This window comes from Crocodylus siamensis, chromosome 1 (genome assembly GCF_052110815.1).
Source record: "Crocodylus siamensis isolate JL-2025a chromosome 1, ASM5211081v1, whole genome shotgun sequence".
Classification (NCBI taxonomy): Eukaryota; Metazoa; Chordata; order Crocodylia; family Crocodylidae; genus Crocodylus; species Crocodylus siamensis.
Genome location: NC_143395.1, coordinates 136344438 through 136365973, shown reverse-complemented (window position 1 = coordinate 136365973; position 21536 = coordinate 136344438). Strand labels below are relative to the sequence as shown.

Here is a 21536-nt window from a genome sequence, read left to right as displayed (position 1 = left end):
GGGGTCGGGGGGCTTGTGACAGAGCCCCCCATGTTGCGTGGGGTAGTGGGGGTGCCGCAGGAATTTACCCCCCACCCCCTCCCCGCAGCAGCCAGTGAGTAGGGAATTTCTTTTTCAAAGAGTCAGGAGCTGGGGCTGGGCAGGGCAACCATTGAGAGCAGGCGGGGGATGGGCCCTGTGATTTGGAGATTCGGCTGATTCAGCAGCAGCTGAACCTCTGAATCAAATTTGGCCAAACCTATTCAGGACAGCAATGTAAATCACTGAATCGAATCACTGTCCCCTGAATCAACTGAATCCTAACCTGAAGTGAATACTAGCCACTTCACATAGGCCTAATTATTATCTACTTGATTCCTGCTAATCTCTTCATTCCATAGGTATTAATGACCCCTGTTTAAACTGTTTCCAGTGGAGGTGACCTACCTAGAGCAGTGCAGCAGGCCTAAAGGCACCACTGTCAGGCATGCCAAATTAACCATGTAGACATAGCCTTGTAGGCCAGGTACAGACATTGAACATTTACTGGTATAAGTGATCGGAAACCAGGGTATACCTGTAACAGAACAGAAGTTCGGCACACAAAAATGGTCTATACCCATAACAGAACAGAAGTTTTGCACACATAGGGTGTGTCTACACATGCTTTTATGCACACCTAAACTTAATGCACATTTGCCTACTGTGCATCAAAACAATTTAGGCACACATCTACACCTGCACACGCTAAGGAGCATTAACGCGGTGTGCGGACCAACTTGGAACTAAAGTTGACTAAATCACTCAGTATACACACAGCTTAATGTGCCTTAGTTCATCTACATGTGTTAAGACACTTTAGTTATTCATGCACAAATTTGATACCTGCTTTTGGTACAAAGCCTAAAATTGCCACTTTTAAGGTGCATTAAGGGCATGCACTTGTTGACGTGTGCCCTTAATGAACCTTAAAAATGACTGATGTGCCTTAAATTGGCATGTGTAGGTACGCCTATAGACTGGTTTAAAAATGGTGGAACCTGGTCTAAGATTTGCTCCTCCCTCCCACCTAAATCTAAACTACCAATCTAAACTACGCTGCTTACAGAAAACCATCTGACTTAGATCAATTCCACCTCAGGCTTTTTGAATGTCTGTACCTAGCCTTAGAGTGGAAGAGGAGAAAAACTCACTGCCCTTGACCTGGATTGCAGCTTGGACTACACAGACTAGAGCTGCAGTTTCTCGGATAGTCACTCTGAGCCACAGGCTGACACATAGCCTGGGGCAGGTGGAACCTTTGGAAAATTTAGCTGATAAATTCTAAAAAATGTCTCTACTGAATGTGTCCATACCGTTTTTTCAGAGTTATAACTTCACCATATCTGAGCATGTTTTTTACAGGGTCAGCACACAGAACCTCTGAGACAAAAAGTCCTCTTTTCTGACAGATTAAAGTCCCTCCATCAAAGCACAATTACTATTTTTTTTAAGAAAAGGTCACTAGAATTTGTCTTTATGGTAAAGAAACATATCTCCCCTGCTTAAGTTTTCACCAAGTGTGTAAGGAAAAGCTTGGTCTGCACAATGCAGTTTGGTTTAATGAACGGGACACTGACTGGTGTCAAGCAACAATGGTACCATTCTTAATTCTGCCACCAACCTAACATGTGACCTTAGGAAAATCACTGCCCTTTTCTGTGCCTCTCTTTTCCTTCACACCCTTTTTCTGTCTTGTCTACTCAGACTGCTGTCTCCTGAGGAGAATGGCTGAGACAGAGACTTACAATGCATGTGTTCAATGCTTAAGACAGTGGGGCACTGATCTCATTTGGGGCCTCCAGGCACTAACGACAATGATGCAATGAAATGAGTTGAGCATGAAATGGAAGGCGCTCTCTCCAACACTATCCTGAAAAATAACAGAACAGAAAGGAATTAATTCCAAGTCGCATTGATTGAAATTGACTGACCTGTCAAAGGGCCAATGAAGTGAGAAGAACAGTTAGTACCATTTGTATTTTAAGCTCATGTTTTGTATTACATGAGCCATATTGAGCAGCATGCATCATCTACCTTTGTAAGCACAGAAGGAAGTCCATCCCAAAGCAGAGTTTGAAACACTACTAATTATTGTTCTTCAGAGCTCCCACAGTGTGCTGACTAACACCTTCCCCATCACAAAGCTTTCACAGTCTAATAGTATATGTGATGTGACAGGTAAAAGCTGCAAACAATAGCTGAAGAAACAGAAGTACAGGCAAACAAAAGTCCCCAAAATAGGACCATGTTGTTAGGTAGCTATTACATAAACATCTTATGCCACAATCTATTCTACAATATGTAAAAAACCTCCTTCCACACAACCCATCAAAATCCCTTTGCAGATAAAGTCACCCCTCACCCACACCAAATCTTCTGTCTCTGTCCAATGCATGGCCTTCCCACCCCACAGCCTCCCACACCATAGACCCTTCGCCATCTAACCATGCTGTCTCCACACGACTTTACACCCCAGGCTAGTTCTCCTGCTAGTCCTCCATACCTGCTAATGATCCAGTTTCCTTTAGCTTAACTTTGCATCCACTTTTCATGAGACGTTTTCAGGCCCGTGGTCAGGTTTCTTCCTGGGTCTTCCCCATGGAAGTAGATGGCAGGAGGGAGGACCCTGCTATACTTGCTCAGTAAAAAGGCTCTGGAGCCTAGTAATCTAATCAAGCATTCTTGCAGAAAGGTCCTCCCCCTCCTTTTATAAGCAAGAGTGCCAGCTGGCTTGTAGCGGTCATCTCTGGTGCCCTTTTGGCCTGGAAAAGCTATGATGAAAGGATTCCAGGTTTATGATATCTCATAATAAGGCTCAGCTTTTACATTTGGTGGCTTTGGACCAGGAGACACGAGAGGATTTCACGCATGGTGACATTTCTCAAATTCATCCAGCCAGCAAAGAAAATGCCTCCACCCTCCTCATACTGTGAAGGGCTTGGTCCAGTGCCATGGAGGGGGGGTGTGCAGATATTCTCTCTCTCTTCCTAGGTAGAGCTTACACAACATGAATGAAATGAAATGAAAGGTATCCTTCTGCTCTTCAGTGTGGCTTCCGGGGTTACATACCTGAGGGAACACACCGAGCAGCTGGACTATCTGAGGAGGTGAAACAAGTTTGCTTTTTTGTTTGCTCTCAAGGCGTTCCCTTCTATTGTTATTTCAGGCAGAAAGGGAAGTCTCCTTGCCATTCATACAGGTGCAAAAGGGGAGGGGCTCAGGCCATTTTTATTTCCCTGGGAGCACACACACTCCTGTCTTTCTTCTCTGCAGTGAGCACCTCATTCCTCTTTTCCCTTCTATTATTGGAGGGTGCTGAAATTCTCCTCACGCTCTTCATCTTTCCTTGGTCTCTTCTTACCTTCCCCCCTCGGTCTCTGGGATCACTGAAGCCTTCTCTGCCGCAGGAGGGGCAGAGCTATGCCTTACACGTACCAGGACTCGAGACCCCAGGCTCCCCCGCTGCCCCAGACTGCACGGGCCACACACTCCTCTGGCAAGACATATGAGGAGCTGAAGCACAAGTGCCAGCAGGAGGGAATCCTGTTTGAGGACTGTGACTTCCCAGCCACTGACTCCTCTCTTTTCTTCAGTGAGAGGCCATCTATCCCCTTTGTGTGGAAAAGGCCCGGGGTGAGTATGGCACAGTCCAGAGGCTATTACTGCTCTTACTGGGCACCATGTATTTATTTTTCTCTCTTTGGCCTGTGACAAGACACCTGAATGCCTTTAATAGAGAATCAAATCTAACATAAAGATACAATAGCTGAGAGGAAGAGCACCAGAGCTTCAGAGATGAAATATGTGGGGGGAAATCCTGGTTCTGCCCAAGTCAGTGGGAGTCTTTCAGTTGACTTCACTGGAGCCAGATATGTTTGTACATAGTCTCTGCCCCCAAAGAGTTTTCAGTATGAATCAGGATCTGGTCATCTGGAATGAGAAAATGACTCTTAACAAGTGTAGAGAGAGATAGAGATTTGTGTATAGATCACTAGGTAGCATATAGGTGAATATTATATATATATCTCTGCAAAATTCATGTGAATACTTCATGTGTTTTGTTCTGATCTTGTTTTTACTACATTGTGGTCAATAGTGTCACCCCTGATTTACACCTAAGTATGCAAGAGAGAAATCAGACCAGAATTTTTTATATTTGTAAGCACAATATTGTCCATGCAAGCAAGGACCGAGGAAGCCTCTATCCAGAGCCGTATCACATTGTTGGCTTCACTCTGTTGGCACTACTCCAAGGCTTAAACACTTACATTACTGCTGGCAGGACTGGTGCCTGGCAGGAATGATAAAGGGGAAAGTGAGTAAGAGTAATAATGTGCTAGCTCATGCTGGCTAGCCCTGGCAACAAGAGCAGTAAAGATACTACAGTGCAGGTTTAGCATGTGCTAACAGCCATGAGACATGGTTTTAGGCAGTGATTTCTGCCATATTAAAATATGTGCTTATGTGAAGAAGAGTGCAGCAGGCATAACAACTAACAGGAAAGAATAAGAAGGTATAAATGAAAGGAGCTTACCCCCTATCTTTCTCTGACCCTTAAGTATGTTTCTCCCCAGTGGAAGACAGTTAAGTTCCCATAATGTAGCTTCCACTCACCACTGGATAAAAATGTACATGGGCAGTTCCTGAGGACCAGCTGACAGGCAATGAAACCCTGCTCCCCCTTTTACTCTCCAGTAAGTCATTCTTGTGTCCACACCCTCTGTTTGGTTTTCATTGCCTATCAGTTAGTGGGAGTAGAGGAAGCTTAGTGTCAAGAAGGAGTCTATATTCATGGTGCTTTACTTGGTGCTTATCTTACACTGTGTTTCATGCCATCTCTGAAATTGTCCTTGAATTTTTTTGATCGGGAAGAAATAATGACCTCCTTGCCAGATGATACCAGCTTTTACACATGCACAGAGAAATAGCTTTATCTTGAAAAATTATTATAGAAATGAACCTTTTAATTGTGTGTGCGTGTGTGTGTGTGTGAGAGAGAGAGAGAGATACAGGTGTACGTGTGTACATGGCATGGGCCAGACCATTACTTGGTATAGGCCTTTATAAATCTCACTGAAGGTACTAGGGTTACACCAGCTGAGGATTACAAAATCTTAGAATCATAAGAAGTAGAATTTGAAGGGACTTCAATCTAGGTCAATACAGCAGTGAAATGCCAACTCATGAAAGTCCCCATCCCATATAGGGAGAGGCACTCTCTCCTTTCATACTTACCCTCTCCTGTTTGAACAGAGCAAACCTGGGAACATGATGAAGCCACTCCCTGAGTTGTATTTCCCCCCTACCCAGTGACTACGCTCAAGCACTCAGAGGATATGTCAATTTAGGGCTGGTCTATAGAGGGGAATTTACCAGAAGAGCTATTCTAATCCACTTGCCTGTGTAGACAAGTCCATCTGATGAGGCAAGCTGTCTCCTATGAAAGCTTATGCATCTCTGAACCAGTTAGACTCTAAGGTTATGTCCACATGAGTGGGAATGTGTGTTTCCCTGGGAACAAGTAGCCATGGCACAAAGTGTGCCACAGCTACTTGTCCCTGGAGAATGCCTGTGCCATGAACACTCTGGTGTGTGGCAGGTTACCCCAGGTGGGGTAGAGGAGCCTGGGGCCAACAATTGTGCTGGAGCATGACTGTGGCTGGCCAGGCACTGGTTTTGGGTGGCACACACTGCTGCCACATGTGCCACCCCACTTTTTTTCAGCTTGGGTTTTTTTGACCCTGGGATTTTCAACCCCCCACCACGTGCTGCAAGGTAGCAGTGCAAGGAATGCCTTCATGTGTGGTGTATGGCACCGCAGACAGGTCACCTATCTGTGGCACCACATACCGCACATCCGGGCTTGTCTGAACATGGCCTAAGATGCCGATCTGGTCTGCCTTACACAATTAGTAAAAGTGGGTGAAAATGAGATTCAATTCTATTCTCATTTTCCTGTGGTGAGAGACAGTCCTTCTCCTCCATAACTAACAGTTTGAATAGACAAGACAGGCAAAGGGAGTGAGAGAAAGGAGAGGTATGGAAAAGGGAAGGGATTTCCCCAAGGTCAGTGGCAGAATCAAGAATGGCGCCACAATCACTTGACACCCTGTTCAATGCTGACACTACTGTAAGGTATTATCACATCAATGTTATTGTTTTGCAACACACACTGAGAAATCCAGTATCTTAATGTTACTTTGTACCTTCTAGGATGTTTTTTAGCCTTTTTTCTTTTTGCTTCACCTATGGTAAATTTAAAATAGTTTCCCTTCTCTCAACTTTGGGAGAAGAGTTACCTAACAAGTCAGTTTGCAGAACTTATTTTCGTGGGGAAGGAGTAGTAATTATTGGATATTGTATAGAAATCATATCATTGAAGGCACTGCTCTGCCAAAGCAAATGGCTCTGCCATTCACTTGTGTTTGTATTCCATTAGTAAGAAGCATGAATCTGTGGCTTTAAAGTATATAAAAAACCAGGTTCAGTACAGATTCAGTACCTCAAGATACCTAAGTGAATGAACTGAAGGTTTTTTGCATAAACCCAGATAACGGTGATACTCAACCAGGGTGCTGTGGTACCCTGGGGTGCTTTTAGATTCTTTCAAGGGTATCAAGGAGTGCCACAGTGTTAGCACTGCTATGTAAAGAAATATCATTCACAAGATAAACCCAGAAATTTAAAATAGGAATCTGTAGTGTTAAAAGCATTCTGACCTGTCTTTCTGAGTGTTTTGCAACAGAAGTGTTGCTCTATTATTTTTCTGTAGTCAAAAAAAAAAAAAAATGAAAACCAGGCTTGAGGGATCCTCGAATCTAATGAGGGGTGCCCTAAGTCTAAACAGGTTGAAAACTACGTACCTAAAGCCTCAGCTGGTTGTAATATGACCTAGATTTCTAGCTGCCTTTACTTAATACACTAACCATTTGTAGCTGTATTGAATGCATGCAGCTTGACTAGAGATCTATAGGGAATTTGTAGGGCCTGATTTTCTTTTTGCATATTTTGATGTAAATTAATACTAGCTACTCTGAAATCAGTGACAATACACTAGAGTTATGTTGATGTTAGGAGAGAAATTGGCTTATACATTCTCACTCTGTTCCACCCCAGGAGGCACTTGGTATTGTAAAAACCCTAAAAGGGATTCTTCAGGGATAGTCTCTACTTCTGATTCCAAAATATACAGAATGCAAAGGTGGTCTTGCAATCTTTCCACAGACTGAAAGATGTAAGATAGGCTTTAAAAAGGCAAATCCTTTTTTCTATTACAGAAGGCAGACAACTGAAGGCAAATACCCAAGTTCTGTAACCATGTAACCATGTAAACTAAACAGATTTTGAATACTGAACAGCCTAATTCACCTAGAGCCATAATAGCAATGCCTTATGGGCTTAACGCAAATTTTTTGAAGTCAACAAAAGACTCCTATTAATCTCATTGGGCTCTGAATCAGGCCCATAAATACTTGTAATTCCACACAAAGTACTCACTATTAAACCACCAGCCTGGATTGAGAGAATGCATTTTTCAAGCCCAAGCAGCAAGACAATGTGGCTCAATACCTAGTCCACTGGTATCTCTTCCATATTATAGCTGCTACTGAGTTGAGAGAACCAGGACCTCACAGCAATTAATTTAAACTTTGCTTCTGCTCCTCAGGCACCTAATCTATCCCTTAGTTCCAGCATATACCACCTCAGAATTGTACCACAGAATAAAAGTATGCTTTATGATGTGAACTCATACTTTCTCTCCTTTTATAGGTCATGAACTGTTCCTAGTTAGGTTTGTATATAGACTGTTGCGCAGCAGTTGTTGAACAGGTAGTCAGATTTACAGTCAAGTTCAGCATTGTTGATGTGGAGAGGTATAAAGTTCACAATCCTCTGTCATCTCATATCACTACACCCTAGAAAGGAATTCTCCACTGACAAGGCATATGGCATCTTCCCTTCCATTTTTCAGGTGTCTGACAATTGGATACATTTAGCTGTCCCTAGGACTCTGCAGCACTTTGCTGATGGAAATCTCTGGGAGCTGTCACATCAGTGGGTTTTTGGCTGCCCTGGTTGTTATCCCCTTTTCAAACAATACCACTTTTGGGGGATTGTCCTGAGCCCTTCTGCAAATGCCCATGTCTGTTTGTGAATGAAGCTGGTATTCTGAACCTCTGCAATATGTTTCTTACTTACAGTTTCCCCCAACCTTAAAACTGGCTGTGATCAAGGCACTCTTAGATGGCTCCCAGATGCTTCTGCGTATAAAATGGTGATGAATGTAACACTAAGATATGGGTAGTATTCTTTCTAATCCAAATAAGAGCATTTGCAAAGTCAAGCTCCTGAAGTTTGAATGGCACCATGCAGAATCAAGGTGGTGGAGGAGTCTTGCCATGCAGTGCTCATGCTGTGTTGGATTGATAATCCTGGAAACTAAAGTCTTCTGTTTTATAAAAGGCTAAAGTAGCAGCATAATACTCTTTATCCTCCCTAACTTGGAAGGGCCTGTAATACATCTTTTGTTGTCAGTGCAGTCCTTGGGGCCTGATTCTTTGCTGAGTTTATACCAGCACCACTGAGAGGTGGTGCTGGTATAAACTCAGGGACACTGCTTTGTTGTAAGTGAAAAGAGAATTGGGCTCTTGGACCCTAGTGAAACTGGCCACCATGGTGCTCATTAAGATGCATAGACAGTGCTCTCAGAGATGGATTCAGACCGCTTGAGAGCCCACCAATCAATCAGCTGTCAATAATGTCAGTTATTAATGTTCCAGCCCAGAATCAAACTAATGACCTGGCTGTGAAGCTAATAACCAGAGCTGTCAAGTAGAGTGGAACTGTATTATTTAAAAATAGAATATGGAGTATAATTTGTAAAACTTGCAAATGACAGCTGTGCCGTCACTCAGAGCTGTGGAGATGTCCTCCCTCCGGGTGTGCACACAAAATATGATGGGAACTCTGCACAACTGATCCCTAGGGAGTGAAAGTTATTGAGCCAAGGGCACACACTTTTGAGTACCTGAGCACTGGCTAAGTGATGTGTTGGATTTGTTTTCCTGGTAACTGCTGTACACTGCACTTGCTGTAAAACATAGGTTCTCTGTAAGCAGCATTCATGTTATTGAAATCCCTATAGTTTTGTACAACAATTTTATATTTTTAAGGGCAATGAATTGCTTCTGCTATCATTTACTTACAGCTCAGATGCAGCAAAGTGTATTTAACAAGCAGGTGGTTCAGGTAACAATATGGTCCACTTTGACTTACCTTTGCTTGCTTTACCTCTGACACACCAAACTCCCTATTTAATGCTACCTCCCACAAATGCGCTTAGCGTGAAGGAATGTGTCCAGATCACCACATTTTGATCACTTCCTTTGAAACCAGAAAACATGCTAAAAATAGGTCAGCCTCTTTGCTACCTACAGAAGCTTCAGCTATACAGAATTAATGTGCAAATTTCAGATTGGCATAAACACTTTATTGGTCAGTGGGCACTTCTCCTCTTGTGCCCTGAGTAAGGGTATGCTCTTTTGACCTGCTCATATTTATTTACTTCAGCAGGAGTAGGATTGTGCCTTTCAATTACAGTGTTGCAGTTCACTGCTGAATGCACACTGAGAGGTGCTGGGAACACTCAGTTTTCAATAAAGCAAATGGGCATTCTGCTCAGGGCGGGCACAGAATGGGCTGGAAGGTGACTTTAAACCAACTTTGAACCTCACTGTATTTCCACCTTGTCCTTCCTGCATACATTTGAGCAGCCTTGTGGTTGCTGTAACCTGTATTTAGCAGATAACAAGTCCTTTTGAGGCTGGTCCTTGAATGATTACAACTGCAACAGAGAAGCGCTATGACCACATCCTTTTCTCTACAAAATCAGCACATTCTTTATCATGGGTACTGTGAAGAGGGTCTGGCAAAGAGACATTTCTGTAGCCTTATTCCACCCAAGGAAAATCTTAATGTAAGGTTATTTTAGGGTCATTTTCACGCTGTTTACACCACCAGAGAAACATAAAAGGGAAAAGGAAAGTACAGAGATTTGGCTCTAGGGTGTTAAAAGAGGGGCATGAAGCATCCTTGAGGGACAGGACAAACAGTTTTAACTTTGAGAGTTTATCACCTTTTTCAACCACTTTGCTGTCCTCCTGGATCTGAAACATTGAACAAAATGTGTGCAGGCAACCCCCAAGGCCAATGTGCCAGGGTTGAACCAAGGATAACCAGAGCTACAACCAGTATGAGGATTGCTGGCTGATAAGTATAATGACCTGTATTCTGTTTAGACCCAAGGGGAACTTTATCGCACACCCACTGCTAAGTTATAAATGTAGTCCCAGTGTTATTCATTTCCCATATCCACTATATACTCTTCAATTGAACCAGCTCCTAGTGGGATATTAGCAATTCAGTTCATATGCAGCAAGGGCTAGCACCAAAGGAGTTAACTTCAGATCATGGCAATCACTCAGAGGGGAGCTCTGGGTATGGCAAAAGTGTTCCTGTGGATAGGAAAATGAAGGGCTTGGAAGGTTATAAGCAGACAAGGTTTTTTGGGTAGATGTGATATCTTTTATTTATTAAACTAAATAGTTAGAACTATTGGCAAGTTATAAGGTTTTTTATGAGCTAGTTACCAGCTTTGTCAAATATCCAGTCTATTAAAATAGGAGGATTATTATCAAGCAAGTTTAATAGGCATGAGAAAACAAAAAAAACCCCTCTATTGACATTTATTTTACCAGCTTGGGATCTTGCTCATTCTTTATCCTGTCTGGAGTCAGTTTTTACATAAAATCATAGGAAATTAGGGTTGGAAGGGAAATAAGGAGGTCATCTAGTCCAACCCCCTGCTCAAAGCTGGACTATCCCCAAATAGATCACCCAACCAAGGTCTTGTCTACCTGAGTCTTAAAAATCGCTAAGGATGGAGATCCTACAGCCTCTCTGGGTAGCCTGTTCCAGTGCTTTACTCCTTGTGAAAAAGGTTTTCCTAATATCTAACCTAAACTTCCCTTGCTGCAACTTGAGACCATTGCTCCTTGTTTTGTCATCTGCCAGTCCTCAAAACATGTTATCACTTTAAATTATTTTAGAGCTTTCATTTAAGGGATATGTTTGTTTTTTTTATGTACTACTGTTAATGTATGGATTATTTTTGTTTGAAAAAGGTCCTTTCCCAGGTCCTGGTTGCTTGTCACAAAAAAAGGTACACAGGGCCATCCCTGGGGAGGAGGCCAATTGGGGCAACCACACTGGGTCCCGCGGACAGTGGTGCACAGGCCCTGCTGTGGCCCTGCCAGTGCCGGCAGCTTCTGTGGGTGGTTGCCGCTCCCCTTCCCCCGGCTTCTGCGGGCAGTCGCAACCTCCCATGTTTTCTCCCCTAGCCCCCAATGCTGCCACTGCTGCTGGCTTCTGCAGGTGGTTGCCACCCTCAGCCCTGCACAGGCTGATATGCCCTGGCCCCCCCGCACCCTTTGGGATGCCTCTGAATGTACATAATGATGTGCAAATTCAGCAATTTGTCACTTTTCTTACCTCTACATATTAAAATAACTTCTCCACCCAAATAATATACATCCCACTTTCTTAGAGAAGCCTAACACATGCAGTAAAAGCTGGCAGAACAGTCTCTTTGCAACATATTCTGACACTCAAAACCATCAGGCTGTTTAGCTTGTTTTTCGATATTGCCAGGTTCCATTGTCCTACTTGGACTTCGACTAACTTTGTTTAGCTAGAAAAGAAATTAGAAGCTCTCTGAGAGTACAATATTCTTATTGTCTTTAAATAAAATAAATACATCAAAAGCCACCCATTTTCTATCCACACAACTGAAGCGGTTGAGATATTGAAACTGAATCTTCTATTACTTTACCCCTATTTAATTTCTGCCTTTTGCAAATGCACTGGTAAGAGGTTTCTTTCTCTTAGTCTTAACTGGACTAGTTTGGACCAAATTAGACAACCAGCTCTGCAATGGGATTTAAGGGCTGACTGATTGGCATATGGATCCCTTCAATATAGCAGAGGAGGCAGCCTTTCCTAGTTTATTCAGTTCATTTCAATTCAATTCAATTTAGTTAGACTTTTCTGGCATAGCAAGTTACCCAAATGCAAGAGAAAACAGACCCCTTACTTATTTATTTGTCAGCGATAATGACAGCCTATCTAGGTTTATGTGCTGTGATTTCTGTAGGGTTGCATATCTTGACTGATGCCCTGACTGACGCCTTGGCTATATCAAGACGGTACCAACAAGGTATCCTCCTGATTACATGAAGCACCTCCTGTGTTATCATGCAAGGCAAGATGATTTTCTGAATTAAAACAAAAGCAGGGATGGATCATGAAGTCTATGTGGGAATAATTTCTTGGTTTTATTTCTTTATCTGAAGCCCACAGGAGTCAATAAGGGCATGTCATTATGGCACAAGGCAGCACTGCACAGAGATATTCTAAGATAGTTCTTGGACTGGAAGCAGGATAGCTGCATTAGTGTATATTCCTCCTGTGCCCAGGCTAATAAGCTCTGCTTCTCTTTTCTTTGCAGAGCTAATTAGGCTAGGCACTGTGCCATGCTAATGCAAGTGTCCTGCTTCTTGTTTCTGGCCTTGTGTTGAATGGACTTACTCATTATAATCTTCCCTTTAGTTTGAATGAGCTTTGAAATAGGCCGTTTCTCTGTTACATTTGATTTTAACAGCTCTACACAGCCTTTGAGAGAGCCAGTTACAGACAGTTCCTCTTGTGGCAATTGCTTCTGGTGATCCTGAACAAATACTGGCTGGTTCTGCTTGCATTTCTCTTCATCCCCGGTAGGAGCAAGGACCAGGATACAGGGCTATCTATCTCCTAGTGCAAAGCTGAAACTGTAGAGCTATGTCTTAGGAGTGCCAAAGACTTGATAAGTGAAGAAGCGTGGTCCAGTGATTAGATGACTAGCTTGGGGGTCTGGAAATACAGATTCAAATCCAGGTTCCACCAGAAACTCACTGCTTGATCTTGGGCAAGTCCTTTTGTGCCTCAATTTCCCCACCTGAAAAATGGAGGTACTTGCACTTCCCTGCAGCAGGATCAATACCTCCAAGATTATGGTGCACTCTGATATTCTGAGTGGTCATATAAATACCTAACATTTCTACCCAGGTTTCAAGATCAATGAGCCAGTAGATGCCCCTCATAATTCCATTCAGAAAGAAATAAATTCCATAGACAAATATCAGCAAAAGAATCAATGTACTCTTTTAAATGGCAATTTATGTTCAAGGGGGAAAAATCCCTGGCAAATTCATTGGGTTACAAACAGTTTCTTGTACAGCAAAGAACGTCTGCGATATGTCAATTGAATATAAAACAATTTGAGAAATACTTGTCCAAACTGTCTTCATTCTACAATGGCCATATATTCTCAGTGGTTCTTAAGCTTTGAGCCCACAAGGGTGTGGAGTAGCATACCTGCTGCTACTCCCAGTTAAAACTAACATTGCTCAGTAAAACAAACAAAGGTTGGGGTCAGCTGTTTTTTTTTTTTCCAGAGGAGATGTGTTTATGGCTGCAGGCCACTGTCTGTGATAGGCATGCTCCGCAGGTAAGCAAAGAATTTCATCCATCAAGACTGCCAGCCAAATTTCTTTGATAAATACCAAATAACTGGAAAAAAGACAAATGATCCTATCACTGCTGATACACTCTAATGGTTCAACATAGCACTTCATAATAGCTGTACTCTCCTTGTGGTTCCCAAGGTATACGGTGATGTACTTTACATACCGTGTGACAGGTCCAGTACCTAAATGTTGCAATGTTTTTGCAGGCATCTGTTAAATTATTTCACTCATTCTTTTACTCTCCCAGGACATTGTTAATGACCCACAGTTTATAACTGGAGGAGCTACAAGAACTGACATTTGCCAAGGGGATCTTGGTGAGTGTTTATCTTTTACCCCTACACTAAGATCTGTGATGCCAAAACATCCTAGTCTCTGGTGGGGAGGACTAGGACTTGTGAAATAATGCCACTCAAGCAGCACCCTCAACTATTGCCTTTGAGGTGAGCAGGAGGCTCAAGAATAGCTACCAGCAGCACAGCAGGTAGCACTGCACTAGGTGCCACTGCTGCCTAGAGCACAAAGCTGCCCTTTTACAGCTCTGTGGTTGCCCCTTCTTTCCTGAGTTAATGGAACTAGTGAAACTAGAAGTAATACACATGCTCTCATTCTAACTTCAGACCCATTTCTAGTTGCCTGGATAAAGGTATCACATTCTTTCCTTCCAATTAAAAAGGAACTTGAATAGGCTAAGATAATGGTTTTCAAATTAGGGTGTACAACTCTGAGTAAGGTTGCAGGTAATAGCAGGAGCCCCTCATTGTCTCCTAATTACATTGCAATTAATAGGGAGTGGGATTTAGCACACTTTCGCACCTCAACAGCAGCTGTCCCTCTCTCTCCAATTACCCTAATGTAAACGAAAACTAAAGCAGGTCAGTTTAACCCTGTTTAATTCATGGGTTAACCATCCTAGTTTAATTCTCATTGGCCGCGTTTACACGAGACAATGACTGTGCGGTTGTTACTGCACAGTCATTTAGTACTTACATACATGAGTACTAAATGACTGCATCGCTGAATGGCTTTTAGGTGATGCTGATTGCGCAGTAGCTCATTACCACTGCTCAATAGCATCACGTCACACTTCATGCCACACGGCGCTACTGTGCGCTAGTAACAAGCTACTCCACAGTCGGCATCTCATGTAGCCGCAGCCACTGTGGGGTAAGAGCAGGCAGAAAAAGTTACCACGGAGGAACTGGGGTGTGTTAAGTCCTGCAATAAACATGGGGCAGGGCACATGAAAGTGTATGTACAGGCTCAAGGGAAAACATCCATATTAAGCGAGGTCATCACAAGATTAAGTTTTGGAACTTCTGGGTAGGGCAAAGTGAGAATACCCTGTTGCTACCCCTTTGGAGATGTATGGGATCCCTAGGTTCCTCAGGTCAGATCTGCTCTGTGTCCTGTAAGCACATAGTAGTCTGCAGGAGTTTGGATTCTGGGCTATATTTATTGTCTCTCTTGACAATATGGGGCAAACACCGTGTCAAGGGGTTACCCAGACATACGTGGTATTTGCGTCCTATAATAGGAAGGTCTGGCCCTTTAAGAGAAAGCAGTTAGCCCTACTGTGGAAGCCCAGCCGTGAGTAGTTAGCTGGTGAGGAAGTATCCCACAAGCAGTTGAAAACCCTGAGGAGCAACAGCAGAGCAAGGGAATGCATCACTTTGCAGGCAAGAGGCAGAATAGACCCAAGATAAGATCACTACCAGAAAGGGCCATGCTAAACTAAGGGACCCTCTTACCACCTGGAGAAGAGATTGAAAGGTTTGTTTGTTGGTCCAAGGGCTGTTTGTATTTAGAGGAGTGGCTAAGGAGCTCCCAGGGGGAGCAAAGCCAGCCTGCAAGGCAGCTGGCACACAAACCTGCTTATAGTTCCCAACATGTGTTTTGATGTATTGATTAGCACACTAATACCACATGCTACACTGTCACAACATAGCTACACTGTCTTGGAGGACCACATGCTTACAGACTATAGTAGAAGAGGACAAAGTCTCTGGAAAGCAGTTACCATGGTAGAAAGAGGATGTCTTAAGGAAGACAAAGGTTATTTGCATGGGCACATGGTATTTACAGGACTAACTTCCATAATGCCGTTATCTTCTAAATCACCTTGCTCCACACAGTGGGTGCCTGGAATTGAATGGAATTATAGTTCAAAAGGACCTCAACTATAATCCTACAGAACTGAAAAGGGTATGTCCTTGTACAACACTATAGGATGGACCTAAAACTTAAGAAAGTTTAAGAAAGATAATTTTCTATTATATTCGGTAGGGCTTTACAGTAATTTCTGCACAGCCCTGTTACATTACCAAAGAAAGTTATTTGTTTAATTCTATTCAGATTGTGTAAGACTTTCCATCAGAGGAATTCTGGAGGTCATGTGGCATCCCATCAGTCTCTGACAAAATAGCTTACAGGAATCGTACAGTGTAGTGGCTGTCTTGTAAGGGACACTCACTTATTTAAGTAAGAGGCACTCACTGCTCTGTTCACTCAGTGCAAACAACATAGAAGCTGTGTCAGGCTTTTTGAAATGTGGTTGATTCATTCTTCAGAACTACCATTTCCCTTCCCTGAATCACTACCACAAAGCAAAGGTCTTGATTTTTTTCTGAGGAAAAGGAATTCACAGGATGTTCTCAAATTTTGGTCCTGCTAAAGTGAAGAGAAATTTTGCGCTGGATTTCCTGAGGATGAGAGTTTGCTCAGCTTCTATAAAACTTCCTAGAGAACAGCAAATGTAGTGGTTCTGCACTACATCTTGCCTGGCTAGTACCAGCTAACTCATCCTCTCCTTGAGTTTTTAAGTTAAGTAAGTTATTGATGTACCCCTAACTGATAGACAACCAGCCAGCATACTGCTAATCATAGCTGTAACTCTTATCAAGTGTCTCATGTGAAACCAACATAGAATCAGCAAATGAAGCTTTAGTACCTTTCTTTTTCTGAACTTTTAGAATAATGGGCCTAAGCCAATTAAAATCATTTTAAATTCAAATAACTTGAGTAGAAAAAACCCAAAACTTAGCCCATTGAGAGAAACAGCTGACAGTTGTGTTCCTAATTGGTTCTGGAGAAGTTTACATGCCATGGGAAATACAAAAATCACAAGCTAATGAAATCAACTTGAATCAACATGTGTTAATTCTTAATGAATACTTTATGAAATATGGATCACATAATGCAAATAGGGCAAGACTCTGATCTCAGTTACAATTTTTTAAATCTAGAAAAACTCCATTGACTTCAAGCATAATAGTTTAACAGGGAACAGACTCATGGAGGCTATGACAAGACTGCTACAGAATGTCCGCCCTATATATTTTGTGCATTTTCCCAACACATTATGGATCATCTATGCTTTGCTCTTTTCATTTTGCAGGTGACTGCTGGCTATTGGCAGCCATAGCTTCACTTACTCTGAATGACAAAACCTTAGCCAGAGTTGTACCTCAGGATCAAAATTTTGGACCTGGTTATGCTGGAATATTTCACTTTCAGGTAAGATAAGTACACAACACAAAATTCAAACCCATCAAGGGCCTGGGAAGCTAAATGTCCCAGTCTGTTTTGGAGTCGGGTTTTCAATTTACAGTTGAGGAGAGTGACTGGGATGTTCTAAATAGTCCTTACTAAATGCACTGTACTGTGCCGTCTGGATAAGAAAACCAGGAAAAATGTTACAGTCATACCTGTTTCCCTATTTTAAAGGGAAATACAGTGGTAGAAATCGAGGCATTAGCCTAGGAAGATCTGAATATTCACAGTCAGATTCAACTCTTAATTACATGTATTCAGCTCCACCAGAAGGAAATCAGAAGGGATGCTTAGGTGTGACCAAGAGAATCATTTGACTCAACAGGATATGTGTATATGTTTAAAATGATTTGAGCCACATGATGCTCTATATCTAATTCACATCAAGAAATACAGACACAACTCTCTCAGGGTATTTGATTAGTTCAGATTCCAATTCCTTCTAAATTGTCCAATACAGTGTAATAGAATTAAAGTGGTAATTTGTATAAAATTGTTAAACAAGCATACAGACTTAAATAAATACTCAGTGCTCCAATACCACAGTTCTAAGCATGGTGTTAGAACACAAATAGAATACAATAAATCTCTATTACAGAATTTTGTGGGTTAGAAATTCCATAGAAAGAATACTGTTCTATACTTAATATTGTCGCTTTTCAGAATAATTTAGGGAAGCTGAATAACTTTCCATTAAACCCTGTAGAAATCTATAGGATTTGTTCATACAGAGATAAATTATGGTGGACAGAAAATTCCTCTCTGCCATGAACTTGGCTTGTTACTTATTCCATATTCTGGTGCCCTTGGTTCATAATATGCATGTAACCAGGCAGCTCCACACCCAAGGCAGCCACATTATGCCCAATGCAGTGCTGGCTGCTGAGGTGTTGATCAGAGCAGTGCAATCAGCTGTTGCTGAGGTTGCAGCTCTTTCTGTACCCTCCACTCCCCCAGAGTGGCATCTGGGGCTGCTACCCTGGTCTCTCCCTCCTCCTATTTACTCTACTTTCCTCTCATTTAAATTCAGCACTGTTTAAATAATTTACTACTGTTTATAACACTACAGTTCAGATGAAATAGCCAGGTATCATTTCTAGAAAAGCAGTGAAGTTCAAGGTAGGTCACCTTGTCTCAGTCCAGGTGTCTGTGTGTCACATTTAGTAAAAAAAAAATCCTACTTTTTACTTTATTGAGAAGAGAAGTTGAAGGTGTTTTGGGAGAGAAGAGAAACTGGCTGCTTATTTTTGCTGAATTTAATCTGGCTCACAGAGTGCCATGTTTATAGTCCTATAACAGAGGCTATGCTGCCATTGTTTCCCTTGCCCTCTGTACATGATGCCCTCCACCAGGCCTCCCTTTCCTTAAGAAGGTGCTCAAGAAGCAGTATAGACATATCTAGTTAATCACCCCTAAAAGTTACTGAGATAGTTCAGAATCATGTTAGAGCAATAACTAGAGAGCGTCATTAGCCCTATCAAATACTATAATTGTATCCTCTCTCTGTCCCTTCTAAACAGTTTTGGCAACACAATGAGTGGCTGGATATCATTATCGATGATCGATTACCGACTTTCAAGGGTCGCTTGGTTTTCCTGCACTCAGCTGAACACAATGAATTTTGGAGTGCTTTACTGGAGAAGGCCTATGCCAAGTAAGTGCTGGGAGTCATGTGGTACAGGCACTGTTCTCACTTTTCAAATACCCCCTTCTGTTTGTTTTTTCCTTTTGCCTTAGCTCTGACCTGAAGGTATGAAATTAACCTCCAGGTTCCAGTAAATTAATGGAAAGACTCCAATTGGCTACAATGGGAGCTGGATGGAGTCCTAAAACATGTTCTTTGTTCCTCTGCTGGGAATGGTAATAATACTAACTGCTATGGATAAAACCTGGAATGTGACTAGAATTTGGCTTGGTACTCAGCAGACCAGTGATCAACTATGATAGGGTCAAGACAGCATAGTCCCTGCTAACCTAGTCCAGATCTGAACGAGTAATGAACCAGTGGTTCAAGAATGTCTAGGGGAAGGGGCGAATGACCCCCGTATTAACAACTGCTCTAATTTAACTTGTGTTACTGCTGATTTATGCCCACACGAGTCAGAAGACAGACAGGCTCAGCACATCATGTAAAAGTGTTTAAAAGCATGTCTCACAGTTAAGGTGTATTTTTTCAGACTGAATGGCAGTTATGAAGCCCTGAAAGGAGGCAGTGCAATAGAAGCCATGGAAGATTTCACTGGAGGAGTTGGAGAAATGTATGAAGTTAGAAAAGCCCCTGACAATTTCCATGACATTTTAGAGAAAGCACTTAAGAAAGGTTCCATGGTGGGCTGCTCCATTGATGTAAGTAAGACGCTGGAGTCGGTTTGAATTTAGTTTCATTTTATGTACGTGTGATTTTTGTTTCAAAGTAAAGATGTTTTAAAGAAACACAGATGAAATGGATGGCAAATAAATAAGACACAACTTTATAAAAAGTAGCTATAATCTAATATATAGGTAAAACCCTTTTGGTCATTAGACAAGCTGATCAGAGAAAGAAAGTCATCAAACATCAACTTGGGATGTCCAGTTTGTGTGTGAACTGTATTTCCTGCCCCATTCTCCTGACCTGGGTTTGGGTTAAAGCTATTCACAGCCCTGTCACATGGAAGGGGGCCAGTAACTACTGGCCTCAGCGGTCACCACTAAGGTATTTTAGGCTGCAACCCTCTAGTGACCCCTCTGGGGGCTTAGGAGGCTTTGCAAGTTAGTTCATAAATGAATTTTCCTGCTCATGAAAGATACCAGATTTACAACTCTGAAGCCTGTAGTGCTCTACTGGAGTGTATGGGCAGCAGCTGTGTAAGGCAATGCTCTGCTGATGTGTCTGGTATCTGCCAAGTGGACCCATTTCTAGGGATGGGAGAAGATGGCTCACTCAGAAGTTTCAGTCAGTCCCCAGCGTGTCCAAAGGGAAAGTTCTGGGATGATTTTGCTGAGGGCTGTGCAATGAGTTGATTTTATTGGTTTAACAACCAGACTGAAAACCAAAACCAAAGTGATTTGGATTAACTTGACAAAATTGTTTTGCAGGTTTCTTTACAAAATACAAAAGCTGAAAAATGGTGGTTTGGGAGCAAAGGAAATGGTTCATTGCCCATGATGTTTTTGCTTTTGCTTTCAGGCACCCATAATAAAAGTAAAGGGAGTGAAGAACTAAATTCACTAAGTCTGAGAATGGAGAGGACTACATGGGGGTTCCCTTTCTATCCAGTCATTATGCCATTCATCTGGATACGGGAGACTTAAACCATTCTCTCCCTGATTCAAAGCAGAAATTTGAGGCAGGGTCTCCCAGGTCTCAAAAGAGACCTTAATTACTGGAATAGAGTTGATCCTGGGAAAGGGCTTTCACCGTCTCTCCCATGATAGGTGTTTGACTTGAGCCAGGGAGAGAGAATGATTTCTTTTCATGGCAGTTAGGCCATTCATCTGGGCGCCAAACCCTTATCCAGTAAATGTTTAAGGGCAAATGGACAAAGTAGAACAGTGTCAATCAGAAACTGAGAGCACCCAACCAAAAGTTGGCTAGGATTCTTTCTCATAAGATTTGGATTCAAATCCGCTCAGGCAAAAAAGGAAACTGAACCTGAGTCTCTCATATCCTGCATGAGTCCACTAATTGCTGGACTATTAAGAAAGGTGGGGAAGAAGTTGTCTCTTCCACACTTCAATTTTTTTCCAGCCATAGCTTTTCAATACACCTGGGTGTAAATTTACAAATACTTGGGAAACAAGCAAAACCTCATATTTTTTGTGACTTTTTTGCCCCAAGAATATCATCCAGTTCTAGTTTCAATCCTTAGAAAAAGAATAAGAATGAAACTTTTTTGTGGAGGAAAGGACTTCCCTATAAGACAATGTCATATGTTAGTATAGCTAGTGATTTATCAGGGCCTCTAGGTATGGCAGCAGCTAAAATTTGCATTCCATTACAACTTCATTTCAAGGAAAGTCACTTAAGTCTGTTTTCATATTTCAGACTAGCAGCACTGCTGAGTCAGAAGCTCGAACCCCTTTCGGCCTTGTAAAAGGTCATGCATACTCAGTAACTGGCATTGATGAGGTATGTCCCAATTGCTCTGCATCAACTGTGTATGGTGGAATATGGGATGGAAATGAATAAAGGCAAATCTCATGTAAGACAAATGGTGGAAACCGACAGCTTAAGGGTAGTAAGTCATAAATCAGTGGTTCCTGAGCTGGGGTGGGGAGGTCTTGGGGTCATGAGCCTATTAGACATTCAGTTGCAGAAGTGAGGCTTATAACCAGAAGTGGGATCACAAGACGATGTCA

General features: G+C 42.3%; 1 protein-coding gene across 1 annotated transcript in view; it reads left to right on the top strand.

The window, feature by feature from the left end:
• Positions 1 to 3310: 3310 nt before the first annotated feature.
• CAPN9 (calpain 9) overlaps positions 3311 to 21536 on the top strand; it is a 49485-nt gene continuing 31259 nt past the window's right edge. Inside the window, exons 1-6 of the mRNA XM_090043745.1 lie at positions 3311 to 3654; positions 13891 to 13960; positions 17041 to 17159; positions 18716 to 18849; positions 19373 to 19541; positions 21223 to 21306. Of these exons, the coding sequence (XP_089899871.1) occupies positions 3442 to 3654; positions 13891 to 13960; positions 17041 to 17159; positions 18716 to 18849; positions 19373 to 19541; positions 21223 to 21306 (789 nt within the window). The 5' untranslated portion in view covers positions 3311 to 3441. The remainder of the gene's footprint in view (positions 3655 to 13890; positions 13961 to 17040; positions 17160 to 18715; positions 18850 to 19372; positions 19542 to 21222; positions 21307 to 21536) is intronic.